Source organism: Telopea speciosissima, chromosome 4 (genome assembly GCF_018873765.1).
Source record: "Telopea speciosissima isolate NSW1024214 ecotype Mountain lineage chromosome 4, Tspe_v1, whole genome shotgun sequence".
In the NCBI taxonomy this organism is placed as follows: domain Eukaryota; kingdom Viridiplantae; phylum Streptophyta; class Magnoliopsida; order Proteales; family Proteaceae; genus Telopea; species Telopea speciosissima.
This window is the reverse complement of record NC_057919.1, coordinates 17,428,056-17,455,308: the sequence shown is the minus strand read 5'-3', so window position 1 is coordinate 17,455,308 and position 27,253 is coordinate 17,428,056. Positions and strand designations below refer to the sequence as shown.

Genomic DNA, 27,253 nt, shown 5'->3' with positions numbered 1-27,253 from the left:
TGGAAATTTTGCAATAAAATATTATGTTAGCCAGGTTACGATTCGTTGGGCACTAGTACACTACGCACTACTACACTACCTTTTATATCTCTCCATAAACTCAAAAATTTAAAACGGGGAAATGGAAATCCTAGCACCTGCAGACCTCAATGCCATATCGATGACCATAACAGCTGAATTAACATGAGAAATTTTCTAAAATTCTTACAAATGAAAACTGAAAAGGGAATTCGGTGACATTCGTTTTCACACCCAAAATATATATATATATATATATATATATATATATATATATAATATATATATATAAAATTAAAGATGTTGAGTAGGTTGAGATCCACATGAAGCGAATAATGGTATTTGTCCCCCTGGTTTGATACAGGAAGGCCATTGGCATGATTAGAAAAGCCATGAAGACACCTATTTTAGGATGTTTCCAGAAGATACATCCAGTTATGAGGAGTACAGAGAGAGAACAAAGCAAGACGAGCCAAAGGACACTCAACAAACCACTGCATTCTTGAAGGGTTTGGCACAAGTAAACAAACCTAACTTCCCTTTCCATAATGTTATTTTTTACTGGAAGCATGTTCCAACAGTAGTACATTTGTGTAGAAAAAAGTAGGAATCTAAACATTTTACCAGATATTATAGAGATGATAGACTGTAAAAATGGTAATATAATTTCTGCAACTGCCAATTAGTAAATAATCAAAATCAAATAAAACTGCCTGTTGGCCATTCTACAAAAGCACAATAAAATGACTTTTGGACCACTTCAAATCAAATGGTTGCAGACAGGAGAGAATTCATAATATTATTTATTAGCCTGAAAGCTTGTCACCTCCGAAGGCCGTCTCAAGAAACTCAGTTTTGCTGAGATGGCTCACATCGCCCCATGTTTTTATGTGCCAATCCTCACCATCAGACAAGTGAAATATGTTAACAGAAGTATTCAGTATCTTTCCGGCAGATTTTCCCTTTGGCACCGCTCGCTTGTAGAGTGTTCTTATAAAACCCCCATGAGTGACTACGACCACTCTCTCTCCTGCAGTAGAACATGCAAACAAATGTCGAGTATGAAATTAACAAATAGATGCAACCAGTCAAGATACAAACAGCTGCCGCAAAACAAGGATGAAATTAACACACAGAGAAATAGACCTTTCATCTTTCATTTTTCCTTTATTTCCCATCTTTCACTTGTCATTTTTCATTTTCTTCTCTTACCTCTTTTCCTATCTCCTCATTCTTTTTCCCCTACCTTGTTTTGTTTGAATCCATGTGGCCGACCCCATTAAGTTGGGATAAGGCTGAGTTTGTTGTAGTTGTTGTAGTAGTAAAAGACTGTTCTGATTTGGGAATAATAAGATATCTGATTTATAAAACAAAGGTGATACTCAGAGCTGTAATAACTATAGAGGCATAAAACTATCGAGTCATAGTATGAACTTATGGGAGAGTGTTATTAAAACTTGCCTGAGATAAAAAAAAAAAAAACACTACTATTACAAAAAACCAATTTGGTTTTATGCCAGGAAGATCCATGACAGCAGCTATTTACTTAAGAGACTCATGGAAAGATTTAGAGATTGCAAGAAGGATCTTCATATGGCCTTTATTGACCTAGAAAAAGCAATGACTGGGCCCCTAGAGAGTTAATTTGGCATGTAGTAGAGAACAGATGTGTTTTCCATCGATTCTCCTCCCTCCCTGTTCGACTTTTCTCCTTCTGGTTCATCCACGCAGATCAGATTTCCTCCTCCAACTTCCTTCTTCTATCTCTCATTATATGAAGGAACTATCGGTTGTACTCTCTTCTGGGCAGTAGTAGCAGCCCACAAGCAGTTGATCGATTGCTTCCGTAATAGTTCTATTCGACCTGCTACTTCGGGGTTAACATCACCACCGTGGGGCGATCCAACACCTAGGATATTATCCCACCATTGAAAAGAGACTGATCGTCTCCATAAAGAGGGTTATCCTTTGTTGTGAGCGCTCCTCGTCATGCTTCGAGTGTGCATGTGATATCGGCATTCTCATTTCTCACAGAAACAAATCATGGCTAGTAGAAAACTATTTGGTTATAGTTTTTAGCGATCAGTTCTTCCATGGGAACTATGGTATCAAACTTCTTAATAGAAATATCTATTAGAAACAAATTTTCTAGCATTTGACTTCTTACCAAAGAAGATCGATTTTACGATATAGACGCTTATGACCTCCCCTCTATGCCCTGCGGTAATGATTCCTCTAGCATTACAACCTTTACCACGAACTTAGTCCAGCCCTATTACAGATGGACAAGCAATTTTTAGAGATGGGAAGGAAGAACCACTAATAGCATTTGAAGCTTCTTTCCGATCGATAGAGTCTCACGAAATCTTCCTTCTTTGCCTTCAATTAAATCTGAAAACGACCTCCGATTCCTATGGTTGTTTTGCCGAAAGAAAGTAGGTCTGCCGAAAGAAAGTAGGTCTTGGGCTTTTTAGTGATTTCAATAGTAGGTGAAGCAAGAGAAGAGGAGAATTTTCCCTTCTTGGTGTGCAATATCTAATTTACGTCAAAAAACTGAGCTTCCAGTTTTCAAAGTCATACCTTTATGTTTCCTACCAATTCTTTGCAATGCAGATGCGGATCGCTGACGAAGTTGATCTAGACTTTCTCCACCACCCTGATTATCATGAAATGGGGCAATAAAAAAAAAAATTTAGATGCAAAAGAAAATGTTCAATATTTTTCAGGGAACTAATACTGTAGTATTTTTCCAAAATGCAGGTCATGGAATCAGATTTTAACTAAGAGCACAATTTGAGAACTATTCAAAAGCAAAAGATCTCCAGAAAGAAGACATCATGTTACATACTGCAATAATATGCAGCCAGTGAAGATTGAAGAGCAGCCATGTACTAAGCTACTCAGGCTTGGAATTTGGTACCAGCAGTTAATGTCAACAGCATCAGTCTTGTAGCTCACTAAAATCAAAGTGTTCTTTATCAACAACAGATGAGCTACAATAGCAGCTGCCTATTTGACATATACTCAGATCAGATTTAAACAAATTAGCCGAAGAAGAAAGTGTGGTCAAAGGCATTAATGGATGTATAGGAGACCCCACAGCATGACTTCTTTAGAAACAAACATAATTTTAATTAATAGTCCTAGACACTGCAAATATAAAACAACATGAAGAACAAGATCAAAAATAGGAGACTATCTTTATGTGCTGCAATAAAGTGAATAAACTACGTATCTAATGTAGAACTAATTTAGGTTAAAATTAGTCCCAAATAACCAAGGAATATTCAGCAATCTCAAAACTCAAACTAAGAACTGAACCAGAAAATAGAAGATAAGGAATTTAGTCAAACCAGCCAATAGAAGAGGCCCAAGTTCAGATCGGGTGGTGCTTGTATAGGGAGTAACCTCTGCAGAAAATTCCAGCCTATTCTGATGGTGTGATTGTGAGAGCCAGAGGTTGATCCAAAATTAGAAGGTTAAGGTGCAGGCTAGATCCAGCCAGTGGAATGGAGTGAAAAGGTGGTTGAGTGCGGTGGAAGGTGAAATGGAATGGTGGTCAAAACCCAACAGGGCTTAAGGGTTTAGTGGAGGGATGAGGGATTATCACACTCAGAGAAATCTGCAGCAAACCTGGCCAGAACAGCAGCAGCAAGATGGCTCGATCCCCTTGACTGAAGAACAGCAGCAGCAGCAGAACTGGACCAGCAATATTCACACCCAATTGGTCATCTGAGTGTGTGGAGCACTCACAAAACACAGCAGCTCTCAAGGATCGATGGAAAGGCAGGGGAGGTGGAGAAGATAGAGAAATAGAAGGTAGGGGGTAGGGAGAATGGGCCTCTCACCCACAACTATCTCAGCTGTTGCAGCATAGGAGGAGCTCCCATACACGATGGCTAGAGTAGCCAAATATTCTTTTCTCTAAAAAATCTGTCTTTCATTAAAATCTGATGCCTTTTAATAGGCAGACTTACAATAGAACTTCCAAAAATAAAACTAAACTAAAATAAAAACTTAATAAGATAGAAACTACTAAATCCTATCTAAAGAGAAGTTGACTAAAATAAAATTATTAGGCTTTATACTGCAGCCACAAATTAGAAACTAATAATTATGGAAACTTCTAACTTAGAAACTAGAACTTCTAAATTGCACTCAAGCCCAGCTGACTGGTCAAAGAGAATCCTAGCAGAATCATGGAGCAATCTTCCTCTCAAGCTGTGGAGCATCTTTGACTGGTCAAGGTGGATCCCTAACCAGATTGTGGGGCATGTTTGGGCTGTCCAGTTCTAGCCCAGGAGGGGGTCTGGTCTGGTCCATCTCTGGCCCATAAAGGGGCCTGGTCCAATGGGCCTTCTTCTGTCTCTTTCTCTGGCCAGATTCTACATCAGTATCCCATTCAATGGGCAGCCGTAGTACCTCATGAATCAACTTGTTTCTTGTTTGTGTAGAGAGACTTTGAAGAGCACACCAGAATACATATTGTTATTTTGAACATTGGTCCAACTCGTGTTAGTTCAACTCCTTGTTAGACATCTACCAAGGAAGGCGTCTAGGCATATCCAAATCAGCCTGGTGCTTCTCTGATAAGTCTCAAAGGAGAAACAACAAACACCTACAGCTGTTAAACCCTAAATACCTTACCTGGGATGTATCCAATAAGGAGAGCAATAGAGCATGTAGATTGCTTTTATTGCTTGTGTGAGTAGAACTATTTGACCAACTCAGTTATAAACCTTTCCCGGAAATGATCCCATTTATTAATCAAACCACTAGTAAGTCCACTTCTCAGAGAGACTTCTAACTTCCATCATTGAGAAATTCCTCTCATTTGCTATGTGACTAGTCAAACTCACTTGATTTTTCTAACAAATCACATGGAAATATATATGAAAAGATAAAATAGATTAATACCCAAGTATGAGATTGTTTTTGTGTCACCTTTATGCATAAAGAAAATTTTGGAGACTAAAAGGTGTTGGGGGGGGGGGGGAGATCATAGTTGTCAAGGTGGCAAAGTGACCCAAGGCGGTGGAGGGGCGGCCAGGTGCTTAGACGAGGCGACCAAGGCATTGCCTAGGCGACCAAGTGTTATTTTTTATTTTCCCTCTTTTCTAACATTATTTAGTATGCTACAATATGTACCTTATATCATCAAAAATCAACATTAAGTCACATTAAGTCATCAAAAATCAACATTAAGTCACATCAAGTCATAAAAAATCAATATTAAGGCACATCAAGTCATCAAAAACCAACATAGAATAGAAGACAGCAAAACTGAAGAAGCAAGCTATTGGAAGTTTGAAACAATCAAAACATACATTTGGTTTATATGTTCTTGGAATTGGTCATTTTTTGGTATACTAGTCTCACATTTGGTTTATACTGTTCTTAGAAAATATGACCTTATCAATAAGTAATTAACCTGCTCTCGATTTAGAGAAATGTTCTTGTTCTCTAAGAAATTTGATTGTTCAAATGATCTTATCTTTACATGAGACTTTTTGTAATAGGTAGAGCACAAAACCAGCTTTCCAACAAATCCAAAATTGCTTAAATTTGATTTATATTGAAGGAGTTATGTTCAGGTCAAACCTTATTTGGTGTGCGCGAATGCTGTCAAAATCGCTTTGAATGAAAATATTTTTTCAGATATCAAAACAAATGAATATTTTACAACACTTTTGGTTTTTAGCAATGTTTTACCATATTAAGACTTATGAAATTTTTAGATTTGAGAAAAACCCCAACATTAGAAAGTTGAAAACTACACCTACTGCCAAAAATCCAATTTTTGTTCTTGCACTGGGGGGTTGACTTTTTATCCTTCTGGAATTTTATTTTTTAACTATTTTTATTGGATTCAAATAGGGGGTATTTGCTAATTTATAAGTAATATCTCAAGTAATAAGCAATATTACTTAAATGATATTTCGCATAAATAAGTGCCAAAACCTGGTTCGACACCAATTAAACCAGTTCAAGGCGCCCTACAATAAGGCAGCAGCCGCTTAGGCACCTAGAAAACTGCCTGGACGCCTAGGCGGCGCCTTGGCAATGCCTTGACAACTATGGGAGAAATGCAATTGAAGAAAAGTATAGCTTGGAAAAGAGATTCTCTAGACTCCTATAACGATATAAAAACCAGGAAACCAGTACCTACAAGTTAAAAGAGGAAGAAGAATAAAGGAAGAGAAACCCTAATGCCCACGGTAGGATTCAGAATGGCCTATCGTGAGCATAGATCCACTTACTTGTAACTTGATAAAAAGAAAATTACAAGGACAAAAAGAGTCTAACACAATTACAAATAAACTCAACCAATAATAAAGACATTACATAAAACCCTTTACGCTATAATGATTAACACTCCCCCTCAAGCTGGAGCATACATATCTCCCATGCCCAGCTTGGCAAGTAGTGGAGGTGGAGGAACCCCAGGCAAGGAGTTTGATGAAGTAGAAGGCGGTAACTAAGTATCAACTAGAACCGTTGAAACCAGCATGGGACGACGCATATACACCTATAATGGCACTGGTGGGGAAGTAGTAGATGAATCGGTAGGAGGGCTAACAATAGGAATAGGTAGACTAAAGGTTTGTATCCATCTTACGACTCATTAAAAAAATACAGTGTGGTTGCAAAGAAGGCAACATCAACACTTAAAAACTACTGACGTGTGACATGATCATAACATTGATAACCTTTTTGAGTGTGGGCATAACCAAGGAACATACACTTGGTAGCACGCGGAGATAATTGGTCAAGACCAGAGCGAAGAATGTGAACAAACATGTACGTCCAAACACTCGTGGTGGTAATCTAAACAGATATGACTGAGGAAGAACCACAGACAAAGGGGAATGATTTTCAAGAACAGATGGCATATTTAGCAAATAGCAAACAGTTAGAACGACATCTCCCCAGAAAAACTTCAAAACATGCATACGAACTATGAAACATTAAAAAGCGATCAACTTCCAACAAATGCTGGTTTTCCTCTCAGCAACACCATTCTGCTAAGGAGTATAGGTATAGCTGGCTTGATGTATTATACCATGAACAGAACAAAAATCAGATATTTCACATTGGGTATACTATAAAGCATTATCAGAATGAAAAACTTTGATTGATATACCAAACTGACTCTTTATTTCATTATAAAACTGCTTAAAAGTAGACAAAAATTCAAATCGATCCTTTCATAGATATACAAACATGTCATTAATCGTCTAAAGGGTAACAAAATATGAAGAACCAAATCGACTCTTGACACGAAAAGGACCCCAAACATCAGAATGGACTAAAGAAAACAAAGAACTCCAAGAAGCATCATGAGAAGGGAAAGAGGTATGATGATGCTTTCCAAGCTCACACACCTTACACTCAAGTAGAGAAATAGTCTTGCAACTGAGAACCATACGCTAGAGCTTGGAGGGGGAGAGAGAGAGAGAGAGATGCCCCAACCGGTAATGCCACTAAAGAGGAAATGACACACTAGAAGTAACAGAAGCGACAATATGAGTAACACCGTCAAAGTAATATAAGCCATCCTTCTCATGCCCTTTACCAATCGTCTTCCTTATCTAAACACAAGTAGGATCAAAGGTAACAGAACAATTTAATGACTTAGTAAGTTGACTAACAAATTTAACATTTAAAGGTAGATTGGGAACATGAATAACACAATTTAACATAGTAAGAGAAGATAAGGAAACACAACCAGATGCGGCACTTGAGTAGAGGAACCATCAGCAAGTACAACTCTAGAAGGGTGATTAATCTTTTGAAAAAGAGAATACATGGGACTTACCAATCATATAGGAGGTGGCACTAGAGTCAATGACCCATGGTGTAGAAGAAGAGGAAGCAGGAAATGCACTAGTACTTGAGTGAGCAATTGTAGCAATGGATGTAGATGTCTCAATTTTCTGAATACATTGAAGTAATTGATTTAGTTCATCTCATAATGGAGAGACAAACTGACTGCCTCTAGATGTAGAAGCAGGATTGGCATCGGAAGATGACACTGTTGTAAAACTCTCTTCAAATGTAACAATATTAGCAGTATTAGTAGACAACTACTGAGCCCACTCGAGTTTACCATGCTTCGCCCAGTATGTATCAATAGTATGATTACTTTTTCCACAGTAAGTACACTGACGTTTATGCCTTGGTCAGGTTGTTTGTCCATTGCTTCTATTACCACCATGGCCACGACTACCACAATTTGAAACAAAGACTGAATTATCCTTAGAAGAGGACGGTTCAGAATTGATGAGGGATGAGACACAATGTGTTGAATCTGACAAAACGCCTCATTCATAGAAGGTATCTTCTCACCTGTAAGAATCTGACTTCTGACTGGTTGCTAGTCAGTATCTAATCCCTATAAAAATTTGGCCACAAGAAACTTTGCATGCTAAGATTTAAAAAACAATGAGGTCAGTAGACAAAGGCTGGTATACAATAAGCTCCTCCCACATGCCCTTGAGTGCACTATAATAATTACCCATTGATTTACCATTTTGTTTGAAGGAGACACTTTTTATAAAGATCGTACACTCGAGATATGTTTTTATCATGAGAAAATTTTTTCTTTGAGATCTTTCTAGACACCTTTAGCAGCCCAATAGTAAATGTAAACGCCACAATATCACAATGATCCTAATAGCAAGATAAGAACTAGCAATCAAAAAATCCAAATCTGAAATAAAAAAACCCCAGGATTTGGGGAGATTTCAATTTTCAGAAAATTAAGGTGTTAGCTGGACACCAAACCTTGGGTAAAGAACGCTAGTAGATGGTCCTTGACAGCCCTAAAACCTCTTCAAAATCTAACGGACAGACTCCCTGTTAATGGGAAATCAACCAGTCCAAAAACCCTAAAAAACAGGGGTGCCGCTAGGGTATGGGGACAGCAAAAACCTTCAAAAAATAAGTACCATGTGAAGAGGAAATCCAAGAGATCACTGCCGCAGGTAATATGTTTCATGTGCTTGATGATTTCAATGTAGATTCATCTTCCACAATAATCCACACAAGAGAAAAGCAAACCAACAACATTCCTGGAAGCAACCCTAGTTTTCTTCATGTCATTACCAACTAGGGTTTCATAGAACAAATATGGTAGCATAGGTTGCTGCACACCACAAAGAGAAAACCCTAAAGGCTTCCAATCAAAACAGAGATTAGGGTAGTAGGGGCTAATTACCTGGGCTCTAATACCAGGAGAGTCTTTCTAGTAAGAACCTGGGCTTTGATACAAGTCATCATCTTTACACAATTGTGTAAAGATTGTAAGGTTATCCCTAGGAAGAGTCTAACCATCCAACATAGACTGGTGGTCTTGGATTAGAGGATCTGCGCTCAGAAGCATAGGGGGAGGAAACCTGTGTACCCTAAGATAAGGTGGTGGAGATTAAAGGGGGAGTCCCTAGGTACATTTACTGATAATATGCTCAAACAAGGGAAGTAGGACTTTGAGGGAGACACCACTATCATGTGGAACGAGATGATTTGTATTAAAGGGTTGCCAAGGAAGTCCAAGGGAAGCGAAGGGTAGGCGTCAAAGCCCTACAGAAACTTGGTGGTGGGATATTGAGGTCCAAGTAGCCATCAAAACCAAGAAAGAGTGTTTTAAGACTTGGCAACGGACTAAGGAAACAGAAGATAACAAGTGGTATAATAAGCCAGAAACAAAGCCAAGAAGATTGTGGGGAAGGCTAGGGCGAAGAAATATGAGGGCCTCTATCATAATCTAAACACAAAGGATGAGGAGAAAGCTATCTTATAGATAGCTAAAATAAGAGAAAGGAAGAGTAGAGACTTCGACCATGTTAGATGTATCAAAGGTGAGGATGGAAGAATACTGGTACGAGATGAGGACATTGAGAGGAGATGGGATGAGTATATTTGTGAACTATTAAATGGAGATAACTCGAGTATGAACTACCCGGATGATTGCATTATTCATCAAGACACCACAGGTCATGGATATGTTCGAAAGGTTGGTGTGGTGGAGGCTGAAGAAGCCTTAAGAAAGATGAAAGTAGGCAGGATACTGGGCCCAGATGAGATCCCAATTGAAGTGTGGAAGGCCCTAGGAGTTTGTGGGGTATATTGGTTAACCAAACTGTTCAACAAGATTATGGACTCAAGGAAAATGCCAAATGATTGGAGGAGAAGTATTGTAGTGCCGATCTACAAAAATAAAGGAGATATTCAGAGCTGCAATAACTATAGAAGCATAAAACTAATGAGCCATACTATGAAACTATGAGAGAAGGTTATTGAAGCCCGTCTGAGAAGAGAGACGCATATCTCGAAGAACCAATTTGGTTTTATGTCAGGTAGATCCACGACAGAAGCTATTTACCTACTGAGGAGACTCATGGAAAGATGTAGAGCTAGAAAGAAGGATCTCCATTTGGTCTTTATTGACCTAGAGAAGGCCTATGATACAGTTCCTAGAGACTTAATCCGACATGTTCTTGTGAAGAGAGGGGTGTCAAGTAAATATATTGATGTAATTAAAGATATGTATGAGGGCGTGGTGACTAGTGTGAGATCTGTGGGAGGCCAGGGCAAGGAATTCCCAATTACGATTAGGTTACACCAGGGATCGGCCCTAAGCTCTTATTTGTTTGCATTTATCATGGATGAACTAGCCAAGAACATTTAAGACGAGGTCCCGTGGTGTATGCTCTTCGTTGATGATATCGTTTTGGTAGACAAGACTAAAGTAGGGATCAACGCTAAAGTAGAGATGTGGAGATCAACCCTTAAATCAAGAGGCTTTAAGATTAGCAAATCCAAGACAGGGTATATGATGTGTAACTTTAGTCACACTACGATGGATAGTAGCATGGTAAAAATTGAGGAGAGAGAGATACTGCAAAGTGACTATTTTAGATACCTGGGGTCAACCATAAATAAAGAAGGTGACATAGATGATGATGTTTTACAAAGAATTAAAGTGGGATGGATGAAGTGGAGAGGTGCGACCGAAGTACTGTGTCAACGACGTATTCCTTTAAAGCTTAAAGGAAAGTTCTATAGGATTGTTGTTCGACCGGCTATAATATATGGGGCGGCATGTTGGGCAGTCAAGAAGTGTCATATAGAGAAGCTGTGTTACAGAGATGAGGATGTTAAGATAGATGTGTGCCAAAACTATAAAGGATAAAGTAACAAATGAACGTATTAGAGCTGATTTGGGAGTTGCCCCGCCCCGATCAATGACAAGCTTCGAGAACGTTGTTTGAGGTGGTATGGCCATATTCAACGGAGGCCCGAGGATGCCCCAGTACGGAGGAGTGATCTGATCCTGATTGAATGAGCTAAAAAGAGTCGGGGACAGGCCTAAAATGACCATAGGAGAGGTTGTGAGGAATGACATGCATATTCTGGGTCTTATACCAAGTATGACCTCGGATAGAGCCTATTGGAGGGCAAAGATTCATTTGGCTGACCCCATATAGCTGAGATTTTCCTAACTTCCTGGGCTGGGGCTCTTTCCTTTTACTTTCATTTCTCTTTTTCGCACTTCTCATCTCTTACGTTTTCATTGCTTACTTTTCTCTTACTTTGTTTTGCCAGGATCCATGTAGCTGACCTCATTTAGAGGGGATAAGGCTTAGTTTGTTGTTGTTGATGATACCAGGAAACCAATACCTACAAAGGTAAAAGAGGAAGAAGAAGAAGAAAGGAAGAGAAAAGGGAGAGTTCACAATGGGAGGAAGAGAAACCCTAGTGCTCACGGTAGGATTCAAAATGACCTACTGTGAACCTAGGTCCACCTACTTATAACTTAATAAAAAGAAAATTACAAGTCCGACAGAAATAGTCAAACACAATTACAACTATACCCATAACAACTAAACCCAACCAATAATAAAGACATTATGTAAAAACCCCTACACTATAATGTTTAACTGCTATCCATTTCAACAACCAAAATTGCATGGCAAAAAATATTATAGTTTGGCACCCTTTAACCCTTGTTACTAACCACTTGAACAAGTAAAACAAAGGCATAAATATTTAATGAGGGAAATTTGAATTTTGAAAGGTTAACCTATTTCTTATCCAACCCCCTAATATTAAAAAGAAAAGAAATAGTGCAGGGAAGCAGAGATCACATTTCTTTTTTCTCCAACACCAAAAGAACTACATATCCATGAAGAAAACATAGCTTCGGATGTAAATAGACATCCAATAAAAGGTTAAGAATGGAAACTAGTCTTCATGCCACAAGGAAAAGCTCCAGCACCTCCCTGAAGAAAGTTTTGGATAGAGCTTCAAAGTGCAGCATCAGTTGCAGTCCAGTCATTATAAAGCAGAAATAGTTACCAATTCAGGCACAGACTTTGAGGATACTCTTATATCCAGTACATTTGTATCTATCTTACATAATTGAAGCTCGAAGTCTTGACTCACAATCAGAGTATCAAAGTATATAGGTTGCTCCAGCCATCAAATGTACTTTTCTTAAAGGAACAAAGGATATAAAATTAGTAAAAGACTTACAGGTATTTCTTGGTCTGTTTGAGCAGATACAAATGCTTGATAAGCCTTAGGCTTAACTTTGGCTGCTTCACGCAACACTAAACCTTGAAGATCCCCAAGATGCCTTTCCCTCAGCTCACAATCTTCTATAACCTGAAAGGAATAAAGACTTGATGGGAACAAATGCAAATATAAAATATAATACTAGAAGATATTGGATTTTATGACCCAAGACGAACCCCCTCACACCTCTCCCCCCCCCCCCTCTCCCAAAATAAAAAAAAATAAAATTTTTTTTTTTTTTTTGATGATGGTCGAGAAATCCTAGCTCATTTCAATCATAACATTATGATTAAATCAACTCTATTTTCTCTCCTAAAGAACTTCATGTTTCATTGTCTCAATGTCTTGAGTTTCCTTAAAATTCATGAAATACTAACCAATTCTTTGTAACACAGTTAAAGAGAAAATTTCCATACCAAAAGTTACAATTTCTTTCACCTAATAAATCACCAAACACTAAAAATTCACATTTTTCAATAGATAGCTGAGAATTTTAGAAATAGTCCAAGAGGTTCAAAAGAAAGTGGAATATGGAATCACAGAAAGGTTTTAAATTTTTATTTTGGAGAAATTTAGAAATTTGAAAGTGGAATTTTAATTAAGCCTGTCAATGTGGCATAATATTTTCCTTGTTTAATGAAAATAAAAAATAATTGAATAAAGAAGACAATATTAAATAATTAACTTAGTCAAGAAAAATAAAGGAGAATATAAAAAAACTGTGTTTTATATCAAGCACATACAAAAGAATGAGTTCCCTGATCATGATCCGTATCCTTTGTTAAAATCCACTAACTATGGTCCAATCTTAATCTGAATCTAGTATGCAAGTTTCCTTCCTTTAATTTAATTTATTATTATTATTATTATGGGAAAAAGATCTCTACTTGGTGCTGTTTCCTACGCCCTCTCACAGGGCACCGTAAGATGACGCCTCTGCCCCCTGGGTAGATACCCAGGCGTGCTCACCCATTGGCCCAAACGCTTGTGTAGAGACCATGCGACCAAGTAGAGATCTCTTGCCCTATTATTATTTTAACCAAGTCACTTGTCACCCACGGTGAAGAGATTCCCTATCTTTATAGCAAATGGATGGGACACTATTGGATGGGACTCTAAGGGAAGAGGAGGACTCCCTAACATAGGGTGGGGAAGAATGATGACCTTCAGAACCTTGCTCTTTTTTTGTTTGGTTTTCTGAGAGAATATGGAACCGTAAAGGCAGAGTTAAATTTTAATATTCAAAACTTGGTAACATGAATTCAGATGGGTTATGATGTGGAATTTTTTTCTCCTTGCGTGAAGATAATCCTTCTACTAATAAACTAGGATTACCACTCACGGCTATCATAAGCACCTGATCTCCTTGCTTTTTTATTGTGTTTGGTGAAAGTGATTAACTTCATTGGAGTATTGAGGTGGAAGATTATAGTTTAATCCTAACATCAGTAAAAAACCTCAGATTGGATTGAATTTATATATTCTACTATCATAGTTATCAAGGCAAGGCGACCCTGGCATTTTAGAGGGCAAAAAATCAAGGCGACACCGACATGGCGGCAAGGCGTCCAAGGAGACGCCTTGATAACTGTGCTACTATACTCATACAGAGTCTTATTTTAATCTAAAGACGTGGAGACATCAACTTGGAAGGGAGAAGGATTTCCCTCTCTAAGGCTATAACTATCAGAACATGCAGCTCCGCTACTACTACAGTAATAATACCAGTCTACTGCATTGGATTGTTCCCTACAATCACTTGGTTTCAATAGCTCAGTCACTTATTGGCGTTAATCATGCAGGCTTCTCCCTCTGTCTTCACGCTCTTCCTTCTGACTGCACCTCTAACAGCTCAATCTTGTCCCCTATATCAACTGCTTCATAGTCAAGCTTTTGGCCTACTCAATTATGGAGCTGTCGGAGATGGAATTACTGGTGATATTCAGGTAATCAAGTTCTAACTTCAGTTTTTTTCATCCTTTTTTTTCCCTCCCCTCCCTTCTCCTTCTTCAGGTAGGCAAAAATAGTTGTAAGAAATCTCTGGAAGGCAAAGATAGTTGTAACAAAACCTGTGTGTGCATGCCAGAGAGAGATCCATGTCCATGGCGCTACACTAGGCTAGCACGTGTGCTTGTGCCCGATGGGTTTTCTAATGAATGTACATTGCTTTTGGGGAGTTTTTTTTAGGGTAATCTCTACATGGCCAATTAAAACAAGACATGATAAGACATGATACCAGTTTGGGGCGTAGGGAAAACCGGGACTTGATCCTCTGTAGCACGTACCAATCCTAGGGTGTTACATATTTGCACTTGATCAACTGTACTCATCTCGGTCTAACAACAAATCTTTCTTTGTAATCTATGATCCAGAGTCCAGGCTCGGGATTTAAAACTATGACTCCATCTACATAATTGTTTACATCCCTAATAGTAACTCTGATCAGTTGACTTTAAATAGTATGACCTACGCAGCATTTTCAATTTATTTCTGAATTGGTATGCATTATCCATCGATATTGTTTTCTGAAACAATCGGTAAATTCTTCTACCTTTCATATTAACACCTTCGTATTTTCAAGCTAATTTGAAATCCAGTATGTTAATCTCTCAAAAGAGGCCCATTGATCAAACAAGTCAAAACACTTTGAATACAGAAGAAGTAGCAAGTTACTACGGTTCACGACCCTTTTATGAGTCTTTTGCTTGTAACACACATATTTCAGCCTGAGAAAGTGGCTTTATGATTCATACCTCCAGAGGACCACAGTGGCTTGCAATTATCTGTGCAGTTTCAAGTGCTCTCTTCAAATCAGATGAATACACAGCAGAGATTTTAGATTCCTTAGAAAGTCGATCAGCAACCTCCATGAAACACAAACCCTTGTCAATTAAAATATAAGAAAGGAAAAAAAAAAAAAAAGAGTTTCTGAAACACAAACCCTTTGTCAATTATGGTATAATTAAGGGGGAAAAATATAAACTATATTAGAGAGAAGAACTTACTGCGGCTGCTTGCTGTCTCCCAACATCATTTAGTTCAACATCGAGGTGTCCCTATTAGATGAAAGAGAAATTATTGGAGGAGCAAGGTATACATCCACAGGCATTAAAAAAAAAAAAAATCAACAGTGAAAAGCAAAATGTAGAACACTAGGGCAGAGTGTATGAAGGCGGGGGGACAAAGGAAGAAGATGGACTAAAGATCAAGCAAACTGTACATATAACTCAATAGATTGACGGATTTTTTTATCATTATTATTTATTTTATACATCAAATACATAAGAATAAATCACTACAAAAGCTAATAAAAAAATTAAACAAATGGAAAAAACAAAACCTGAATTCTTCTATCAGCATTCCAAGACGTTTCTCCGTGCCGCACCACAATAATCTCGGCATAATCAGGAGCGACAGAACTGGATCATAGTAACAGTCAGCCTGAGAATAAATCTCACAACATGGAACCGCAAAGATTGATTCATATTCAAATGCAATTCAAAGATACAGCCAATACTCCAGATATAAACAGAAACTAAAACTAACAAGGAAAAAAACGTGTAGAAACCCTAATACGATACGATCAGTCTCAAAAAAGGAAAAGATCGAAAGGATGGAGTACCCAGTACTAGAATCCTCAGCAACGGAGTCGGCCATTTTGGAGAAGTAAGTCGCGAGATGGGAGACGAGACAAGAGACAAGAGACAAGGCCAGTATCACTGGTTCGTGCTCTGCTCCCTTGTGTTTTCGTTGCTATCGCTCCTTATTTCAAGTCTCAAACCTTCCCAGTCTTCAACCTCCACGAGTCCGGGCTGAGGCAATTAACGAATTGCGAATCAGAAGAACGCCAGCAGTGATACTATCGTGTATTTTGCCAGCTCACGTCACCCTGACCCGAGCCTAATGGGCTCAATTTGTACGCGGGATAATAGCTGAAGCCAAGCCGTCTAATTAAACTCGAGAATATCGGATGATTCGGATCCGATTTTCCCTGCCCAGATTTTTTTTTTTTTGGGAAGGGGGGGGTAACATATTCCATGATCAGATTCTGATATTCCTAACGGATACGGATGCAAATCGAATTTGGATTTTCAACCATGTGTTTATATCCCTGATTTGTGTAACCCGAACTTTCCTATCCCCTCCCGATGTATATGATTCGTTCTCAATCCATGTATGTCTCTTTAGTTGTTTTAGTTCTTCTCCTAAATTCTCTAGAACATTAACATTTGTTGATTTCTATTGGAATCAATAGATATTTTTTCGATTCTCACAGAATACAAACATCCCTAAACATATACGAATGGAATTCGAATTTTGACCATCCTTTACATCCCTACTATACAACAATGATATCACTCCTAAGGTCAATCGTGACTCGTGACTTGTGAATTTCAGTTTAGTTTATAAAATTGGAAGAAAAAAATTAAAAAAGCAAAACCCCCCTAGTCTAACAGGTAAAGGAATAACACCTAGTCTAATTCAATTATTTACGTCATGTGAAAAAGTGATGAGTAAGTTCTGATCATTGGATAGAGAGAAGATGGTTTTGATTAACCACACGTAAGTTCTAAAAAATCAAATATCCTCCTGTATATTGGCATGCAACCCATGTCCATATGCAGATACTCTAAGCACGACTAGATCTCTCCTAATTGCCACATGATAGATTCTAATTGGACCTTGGGCTCTACATGTCCATAAAATTTTAGTCTCATCCAATCTACCATGTGACGAAGGTAAATATGTGGATTAAGATTGCATTTGATATGCATTTTTTGAATGCATTTTAGGTCGATTTCATATTCTCGAACGATAAAAACAACTATTTTTATCATTCGAGAATGTGCATCAACCTAGAATGCATATCAAACACAGCATATATAAGAATTTATTTCTCATATGCCAACCCAAGAACATTGTGCCCTTTAAAAATAAAGCAAATCTCATGCGGTCAAACTTAATTCGCGTTGGGCTCCTCTGTAGTGCGACATGATGTATAGCACACATCTAACGGCCCACAGTGCTTAGGTACGCAGCCCAATGTCCCACATGTGTGTTGGATTACGTGTCCAAACACTACGGGCCGTCAAATAGTGTGCTACACACCATGTGGTGCTATAGAGGACCCAAATCCGACTTAACTCCCCTCGCAAATGATTATTTCTTTGAGAAAAGTGAGTAAAAAGGAGAAGGTGTCGACAAGGATTAGGAAACACAAATGATTTTTTCCTCTTCTTCACGAGAGAGAGAGAGAGAGAGAGAGAGGGGGGGGGGGGTTGAAACAATATGAACCAGAATTGAAAACTTAAACCATAAAAAATCCAAGTCCTCCAAGCCCAAAATCTTAATTTTCAAACCTAAAGCATGAACCCTTATACGATTGGTTACGGAAAATGGATCAATTGGAATCCATTGTGAATAGGTCATCGAAAGTTTACATAGAAAAATTGCACAATATCGTGGAAAGAAATTATTGGAGCTGTGAGGATTGTGGAAGGGAGGATCGTGGCCGTGTTGTTAACCCGGGTACAACGCTTAGCATGAGGGCTCATGCAAAATTAAGGTATGTTGCGATAACCTTACGTTTCTGGTGATTCTGTGCTATTTGTGTTCCTAACACATAAAAACACCCAAACAACCGTTTGATAAACCTGTTTTGTTTCATGTGTTCTTGGCACCATAAAATCAAAATTTATATACATTTATGCATCATGTAACAGATTTGTAACTTGTACCAATTGTAGCAAAGTGTTTCTTGATAAACAAAAGAAAAAACAAAGATTTTCTCTCGACCTCTCTATCATGCCCTTCTCTCAACCTCCTCCTTGAAGAAACCCTAAGAAGAAACCTTGAGAAAACCCACCGCCCCATTACTCAACCGAACGATCCTGAATTCACTGAGAAAGCCGTGAAATCGGGAGTAATTCCATCACTAATGGAGCTTCTTTTCCACTCCTAACCCCCGCCCTCCCCTGAAAACCCACCCCACCACAGTGATTGCCCTGCTGTAGTGCATCGACAACTACCCCTCCCCTGAAACTCAATAGCATCCATAAAATTCGAAGGTTCTCAAGCCGTGCTAAGTTGGGGTTAATAGTCCTATCCCCATAAAATTGTTCTTTGAGAGGGACAATTTGTGAAGAAATTCCAATGGCTAGAGACACACGCATAAGGTTATCAAACCGTACCTAAGTGTGTGATTTATATTGGATGGTTTACAACTTTTTTGGAGTGATAGTGTGTAATGGGGCACAACTTCATAGCACTTTGCCAACCACATTCTTTTTGGAGCAATGATCACACCACGTGCAAGTGAACAAACTATTTAACCCCATCAAATCTATATGTTGCCGTTAGAATCTGATCTCTCATGTAAGTGGGAAGATTTGCACACCACAAGGTAAGAATAAAGCAAGCGAGAGCCGAGAGGGTCGGAGCCGGCTCCGAGGTGGATTTTCTTTTCTGATGCTAAAGTTTGTATTCTGACCAATAATAATGAGAATTAGGAATTGAGTGAGTAATTAAGTGAGAGTAATAGATGTACATATTGTCATATTGAGTTATTACCAAATTGACAATGGACCTCAAGATCCATCATATGACAACATAGATGGCACTAAATAGGTTTCATATACTTTATCAAAAAAATAAATAAATAGTCAATAGCTCGTTGCTTCAGTGGCTAGAGACATCACAATGTAACTTAGTAGCTTTTTTTGGTAAGGGTAACTTAGTAACTTACTAGGGCACGGTGATGGATCTCTCCAAAAAGTTTGATTTTTCAAACTGTGGCCGTGATTTGGTGTAGTTATGGTACAATCTTTCTCCCTACTCCAGCACGGTGATGGACGTTGCTAGCAAGTGGTTGACGCCAAAGAGTCGGCTATGCCCTCTACTTCTGTCCCTCACTCTCTCTTCTTCTAACTTTGTAGTTCTGTATCAAACTATGTAATATGTACTTCCATCATATCTCTATATTTTAAATGGGAGGAAGTTCTCTGTGCAGTAGCACAGGCTGCGCCCAGACACATGGGTTGCCCATTCAAGGGGGCGGGGTGGTCATTTCGCCCATCCCCATGTGTCAGGGCACAGCCTACGTTGCTGCACAGAGAACATTTGGCCTTTTATTTTTTGATCGAAATTATATCTCTATTGACCAAAAAGAAAAATTATGACCTAAATACAATCATGATAGAGCCCTAAAATAAGATTGAAAAGATATCTTTTTCATTTTTGAAAAAATGGACTGTTTGAAATAAATTCTCATAAGAAAATGGAGTGATTAGAATTAATTTATAAAGAGAGACATCAGAGTGATAATTTCTCATACCAAATTCAATCATAGATAAAAGAAGAAAATTATAGAGTGAAAAGGTCTTTATGGAGTGTTGTATACTTGTATGATAGACAAACTACGGAAAAATTATCACCTCCAGTTTGCTGACCGGCCCACTTCCCCAGTTCCTCTAATAGGGGGATGGTGGATCCCACCCGGGCAGAGTGTTTGGGCATGGGTAGAGAGGTCATTTCAGCCCCTCTTTGTTAGAGGAACTGGGGAACTGGGCCGGGCAGCCAACTGGAGGTGATAAAGATCCGACAAACTACATTAAAACTTGAAAAGGAAAATTTCATAATACACTAACGGGTAGTGGATCATTGCACCACCGAAGTAGATCGAATAGAATTCCCACACCAAGTCAATTGTGGGGGAGGGGGGGAGGGTCACGTGACGGGGCATTGCACAGTTCATAGATGGGGCCCACATGGCCAAAGAGGAGAGAGAAAGTGACATGACCACACTGTTGACGTGACCATTTTTTTTTTTACAATTATAGAACCAATCATGTGGAATGGAACTAAATGTTCAACAATAAAACAAACAATACATGAATAAATGGCAAGTATTGAGGACAATGGACAGCAAAACAAGAAGAGAAGATGAATATATTTGAGCTAATTTGTGAATGGTTCCTAGTTGTCACTTGAGGTAGTATGGGCATGTACATTTGAGGCCATGTAAATGCACTAATAAGGAAGAGTGGCATGTTACATATCAGAGGAGTTAAAATAACAAGTGATGAACAAAGAATGACGTAGAGAATAAATGGCGAGGAGAAATTATTGATGGCTTTGAGTTATTAAAAAAAAAAAATGGAAAAAATTGCTACACGTACTGTTCTTGTACATATTCCTTTATACTCTCAGCATATATATAATAAATAATATGTGATCTACACTAACATGTCTCTCTCATATCCTAACAATGTGGCCCCATATGATGATACCATTTTCCTACCCCTCATTGGTTGTAATGTGCAAATTCCTTTTTACACTGCCATTGTAGGAAACCTTATCCCTTAAAAAATATGACCTAATTTTAAGACAATATAAGACTTTTCTAGGCATTACAGCTCGGGAATGGGGTATAATGACAAAAATAGGACTTGAGTGGTCAGCTCTTTTTTAAGTCTTAGCCGAGTTGAGTTAGATTGTATCATGAAGTAGGGAGAGAGTTCTCTGAGCCGGTAGGGTGGGGAGCCCACCAATGAGGAAGTGCACAACGGTTTGTAAATTAGGGGTATAAGGAGAGAGAGTGTCAAGAGGAAAGAAAGAGAAAGAGAGAAAATTACATAGCCTCCGCAACAACTTGGAGATACTTTTCCCTAAGATGTAGACAAGCCTCAAAAAAACTTGCCCATCTCAATTTGGTGGCCGGTTAAAGGTTTGTAAATCCAAGTTCTCCTTTTATACTTAGGTTTTGGCTTGGTTTTTCCTGCTCAATTTTCTCCCAAAAATGGAGTTGTGGCCCATGCCAAAGGGACCAACCACAACTTTCTTCAAAAGGCACGGTTTTCATTTAGTAAAGCTAGAGAAAACTAGGAACTAACTTAAATCGACTAAAAAACAAGGTAAACCCCCCCCCCCCCCCCTTGCCATGAAAGAAAAAACAAAACAATGTTTTTAGGTCCAGTCTAATGATCCATGAACTACTTAAAACGTGTGTAGAGATCATGCGATCAAGTAGAGATCTCTTGTCCAATTTATAAATATATTAATTTTCATATTATTTTCTTCTTTTTTAATTGAGTCTTCTACTGTTGATGCTAACATGTGTAACATCCCCCTCCAATTTTTATTTTTTTTCATTTTTCATTTACTAAACATCATTGATATTTTTATTTTAGCACTTATTTTACCCAAGCGTACCTAATTTGTAGTGATATTTCTAAGCATGGTTTTCCAAATGAATTGTACTATGATTTCATTAATTTAATATACATATATATTACAAAAGTATGAATCATTGTATTTCTTTTAACCAAAAAAAATAATTTTTGATTGCATTTAAAAAAAAATTAAGATGAGTAATTATATTACATTATGATTTATTTACAACATTATTTTATACTTATAGCACAAAAATAGCTTGCACAACAATCAAATTATTTTAATAAAAAAGTATTTCCATCTCTCTCTCTCTCTCTACCCCTACTAACGAAACCATCATGCATGTCGAGTGGTGTTCGCTAGGTAGCCAGTTTGATGAACTCTTAGATGACGCCTTTGCCCCCTAGGTAAATACCCAGGCATGCTCACTCATTGGTCCAGACGTTTGTGTAGAGTGTTAGGGTTAGGGTTTTAAGCACAAGGTTGCTTAAAGCATTACACCACTGAGTATCTAGTTTGGAATACCTGCATCGCCTCCAACTAGTATATATAGGAAAACTAGGGTTTAGGTCGGATGGGCTAATTACTAAATTGCCCCTCACAGCCTGGGCATTAATACAAGTAGGATTATATGAGAACATATAAAGGGATATTACGTAAATACCCTTACAATCTCCTCCTATGTTCTACATATATCCATTACACATGTATAGGAACCATTGTTCAATCAGTAATTGAATCAATATAAATTGAATATCAATAATCCAATAAATCAAATAAGAAATAAGTAGACTTCAAGAAATAAAACTAGGGTTTTAGATCAAAACTAAACCCAACAATAAATCCAAGTTCCACATGCAAGTGGCTAAACCAAAAGAAATAATCAAAGGAAAAAGTCCTTGCAATCCATGTGACTTTACTCATCAAGTAAGTCATCCTCATCGAGATCCGATTCAACCGTTCTCCTCCATCTTCGCCATTCTCTCGTAATTTGTCAAATATGAATTTCATAAGATATTATGAATTCAATCATTTGCACAATAGTATCTAGTTCAACAATAAGAACTTAGTACATTTCATATATGGTGAAGGTAAATCAAAAAACAATAAGCATCATCATCAAGTTTCTTTACAAGAACTCGATCCTATATAGTCTCTATCATAAGGACCATACCATGTTTCCATTTGGAATCTGTATTCGTCATATCACCATAGATTTATGTTGTATCATCAAATTTGGAATGGTACACCATACTATGAAAGACATGTCATCAAATTTGGAATGACATAAAGACTAGCACAATATCATTGAAACATATCGACATTTTTCATATTCCTTTGTGGAATAACAAAGTAAGGAGACTTCACATGAAAATTTGCTACACCATCAAGTTTGGAATGGTTTTACAAACCGCCATACTTAGTAACCTAACTAAGTTATCCGAAACATGTAAACTATCCCGAATGCTTACCAAGGCTAGATGAGATTCGAATAATTCAAAATAATATTGGGTTAGGTTAAGACCGACTAAATGGTCTTTAACCCCATCTCCCCTGTAGTTTTGAATGTTCGATCTTTGTTCAATCCCTTTGTAAGGGCATCGCGTATTATCCTTCGATCTCACATCAATCAAAGTGATAATCCCTTGTTCTTCTATAATTCAAGCATAGCTGTTTCACTGATGTGTCTCCTCTTACCATTAAAGAGTGAGTTATTCACAATCGTCTTGGTTGCTTGATTATCACGAGAATATAGATATAGAGTTTAACTTAAAACTCCTCAATGGAATATCCATGATCGGATCCTTTATCCACTCGCTTCATCTCCCGAAGCTAGAGCATAAAGTTCGATTCCATAGATGACAGAGCAATACTAGTCTGTCTTTTGGATTTCCATGCTACACTTGCTCCTAGTGTAAATACATAACCACGGTGGATCTGCTGTCTCCCAAATCGAGCACCAAGATGCATCGAATATCCTTCCAAAGTTGGAGGATGTCCATTATAACATAAAGCATAACCTTGAGTACCCTTAAGGTATCTCATCACCTCGATAGGGCATCCCAATGCTCTTTTCCGGGATTACTAGTGAAACGACTCAAATGCCTACCGTAAAGGCTATGTCTGTCCTAGTACAACTCATTGCATACATGAGACTACCAATCGAGTTTAGAATAATCTAACCGATTCACGATGTCATCGTGTTAGGTTTCAACCGCTTGTTATAGTCATAGGGTGTCTCAATCGGTTTACAATCACCGTATCCCCAACTAGAAAGTAGCTTCTCAATGTAATGAGTTTGACTAAGGGTGATCCCTTGCTCACTGAAGCTTACTCTCATCCCAAGAATGGTGTCTACCACACCAAGATCTTTCATGTCGAATTCTTTGGACAAGATTTCTTTAATGTCACTCACTACAGAGAGATCGAACCTAGAATCAACATGTCGCCTACATACAAGCAAATAATCGCGACCTTGTTTAACTCGGACAAAAAATAAAGGCACTTATCCGAGTTCTTGGTTTGAAAACCAAAGCTCTTTACTTGTCTTGTCAAACTTCTCATGCCACAATTTAGGTGCTTGTTTAAGACCATAGAGAGATTTGTTTAATTTACAAACTCTTTTTCGAACCTTCCATGACAAACCCTTCAGGTTGGTTCATGTAGATTTCTTCTGTTAGGTCTCCATTAAGGAAAGCCATTTTTACATCCATTTGATGCACAACATAGTGCTCAATAGATGCTATGGCAAGAAGAATCCTTATTGTTGCCAAATGACGACCGGAGAGTAGATGTCAAAATAATCTATCCCTCTCACTGTTTATAGCCCTTAGCTACTAATCGTGCTTTATACCTGGCTATAGACCCATCCGGATTAAGTTTCTTCTTCAGTACCCACTTACACCCTATTGTCTTGGCCCCTCTAGGCGGATCAACAAGGTGCCAGGTCTCATTCCGCATTAAAGAGCTCATTTCCTCATCAATGGCTTCTTTCCATAACAGGGAGTCCCTAGATCTCATCGCTTCCTTATAGGTGGATGGATCAGCCTCTAAATGGTAGGTCACAAAATCCTCACCAAAATTCTTGGGTACTGATCTCTAGTAGATACTCTTCTAGATTCCGATTCAAGGAGCATTGTGGGAGTAGTGTCGAAAACAATTGGTTCGATTCCAAAGGCGATTCGTAACCACTTGGTCCAAACCAGGCAAGGTCGGGCCTTTATCTCTAAGGAATTTATCCTCAAAGAATATAGCATCTCTAGATTCTATCACCACATTGGTTGATAGATCCAAAATCGATCTCAAGACTGTCTTCTCGCACAACCTAGATATACACAAGTGTTTGTTCTAGTTCCCACCTTAGGTCTCCTAGGGTCTTGTATCCTAACATAAGCTATACAGCCCCAAACCTTAAGAGTGTCATATCTACGAGGATGATTATGCCATAGTTCATAAGGTGTAGAAGTTAGTTTTGAATGTGGTAGTCTATTTAGAATGTGATTTGCAATCAACATCGCTTCTCCCCAACAAAGAAGAGGGCATACACTGGTGTCATTAACATGGAGTTTAACATCTCTGTTAACGTCTGTTCTTTCTTTCACTATGCCATTTGATTGAGGTGAGTAAGGAGCGAGGTTTCAAGGATTATGCTGCGAGAGGCATAGAATTCCTTGAACTCTGTCAATTTGTATTCTCCTCCCTATCACTTCTAAATCTTTTAATTTTCAAGTTCAACTCGATTTTCTACCCTATTCTTGAAAATTTTAAATTTTTCAAAAGCTTCATCTTTAGATTTTAACGGTATAAATGACAATATCTAGAAAAATCGTCTATAAATGTTATCAAATACTTGACCTCCTCTAGTTGTGTAGCTTTTAAAGTCACAAATGTCGAATGTATAAGTTCAAGAAGTTGAGTGCTCCTAGAAACCGGTCCAACGGTTTTCTAGTTATTTTAGTTTGAGCACACACTTCACATCCATTAAATCTAATTGAAGTGTCTAATGGTAAATTATGAGTTTTAGCTAGTTTGAGCATTTTCCTATAGTTCACATGTCCTAACCTACAATGTAGTATTTTGGGATCAAGTAAATTATGGTTAACCTGGTTTATTGTCTCATTAGCTAAACTCAACCTAAACATACCATTCAAATTATAAGCACATCCAAAATAAAAGGAGTTAACAGACAATGTTACTCTACCACTACTAAAAGTAATAGACATGCCAAGATCAAGCAAAATTCCAATGGAAATTAAATTCTTTTCAAAACCAGGAAAGATTTTAACATTTTTCAAAGTTAATATTTTACTCGATGAGAGAACCAGGTTCGTTGTCCCTTGTTGAGCCACTTCCACGACGCCTCCATTTGCAACAAGTGATCTACTCGCTACTTGAACAACATCGGTGAGCGGTCCTTGCTATTGCAAACATGACAAGTCGCTCCGAGTCTAACCACCAATCAAGATGTATCGCCAACCCCTTACCCTTGCCAATCATGGCAACAAAGTTAGTAGGCTCGATCTTGTCCACCAAGCATGTGAACTTCCTTCCGTGGTGTGTCGGTGTTCCCTTTCTTAGGACCCCTACACTCGGATGCATAGTGACCCCACTTTCCACGATTGCGACACTTGCCCCTTTTTTTAAAATTAGGCTTTTTGGCCTCCAACTGTTGGGGTTCTTTCTTAGGTGGCTTGGACTGCCTAGGATATTTCTTGGGTTGTGAAATCAAATTGGCGTTACTGTTGTTGTTTCACCATCTCCAAGTTATTCCGCTCTGTTCTCATCTTCGATTCTAATGAACCGTTTGAGATCATCCAGCCCCACTTGTGTTTTCTTTCTGTGCATCTCGTTTTAAAGGAATGCCGGTAGAGGGTAACTTAAAGATAATTGCACCCACTAAGAATGCATCAACAACGGGGATGTTTTCTTGGTTCAATTTTGTTCTCAAGTTCTCAAAGTCTCATTACTTGTGGAAATATCTCCTTATCTTCTTGAAACTTGAAGTCCATAAACTTGTCAACCAAGTGAGTTTTTGATAGGTCCTCCTCCTTTTTGAATTGGGCTTCTAGGTTTTCCCAAATCTCTTTGGAGACTCTATTATTTACTATAGGTCTCCCCGCCTATCTCGACAGTGCGCTTCAATAGGTAGTCTTTGCAAAAATCCTCATCACTTATCCATTGGGCTTGATTAGTCCGTACAATCGGAAAAAGTATTTACTACAAGTGTAGAAAATATTAAGGTACTTGACCCAAACCGAGTCTTCCTTTTCCAAGAACCGAACTCGAGCCACTAAAACTTTCCAATTTGATCATCTCAATTGGAACAGCGTGTTTCTCCATATTAAGTGATTTGTTTATATGCCCAAACAAAAGTTCAAATAAAAAAATAAATGCTCAAGGAACAGTACACTGAGATGGAGAACCCGGATTTAGATGACGGAGAAAAAGATCGCGGAGTTGCGGTGGTGTCGACGCTCACAACGTG

General features: G+C 38.3%; 1 protein-coding gene across 1 annotated transcript; it reads right to left on the bottom strand.

The window, feature by feature from the left end:
• Nucleotides 1–409: 409 nt before the first annotated feature.
• Nucleotides 410–16,305, bottom strand: LOC122657313 (phosphoglycerate mutase-like protein 4). The gene is made up of 7 exons (XM_043851977.1): nt 16,220–16,305; nt 15,938–16,016; nt 15,603–15,653; nt 15,351–15,461; nt 12,556–12,687; nt 2,599–2,674; nt 410–1,048 (listed from the first exon to the last, which is right to left on the bottom strand). The coding sequence occupies exons 1-7, from the start codon at nt 16,252–16,254 to the stop codon at nt 825–827; spliced, it is 708 nt and encodes a 235-aa protein (XP_043707912.1). The 5' UTR covers nt 16,255–16,305; the 3' UTR covers nt 410–824.
• Between the last annotated feature and the right edge of the window lie 10,948 nt (nt 16,306–27,253).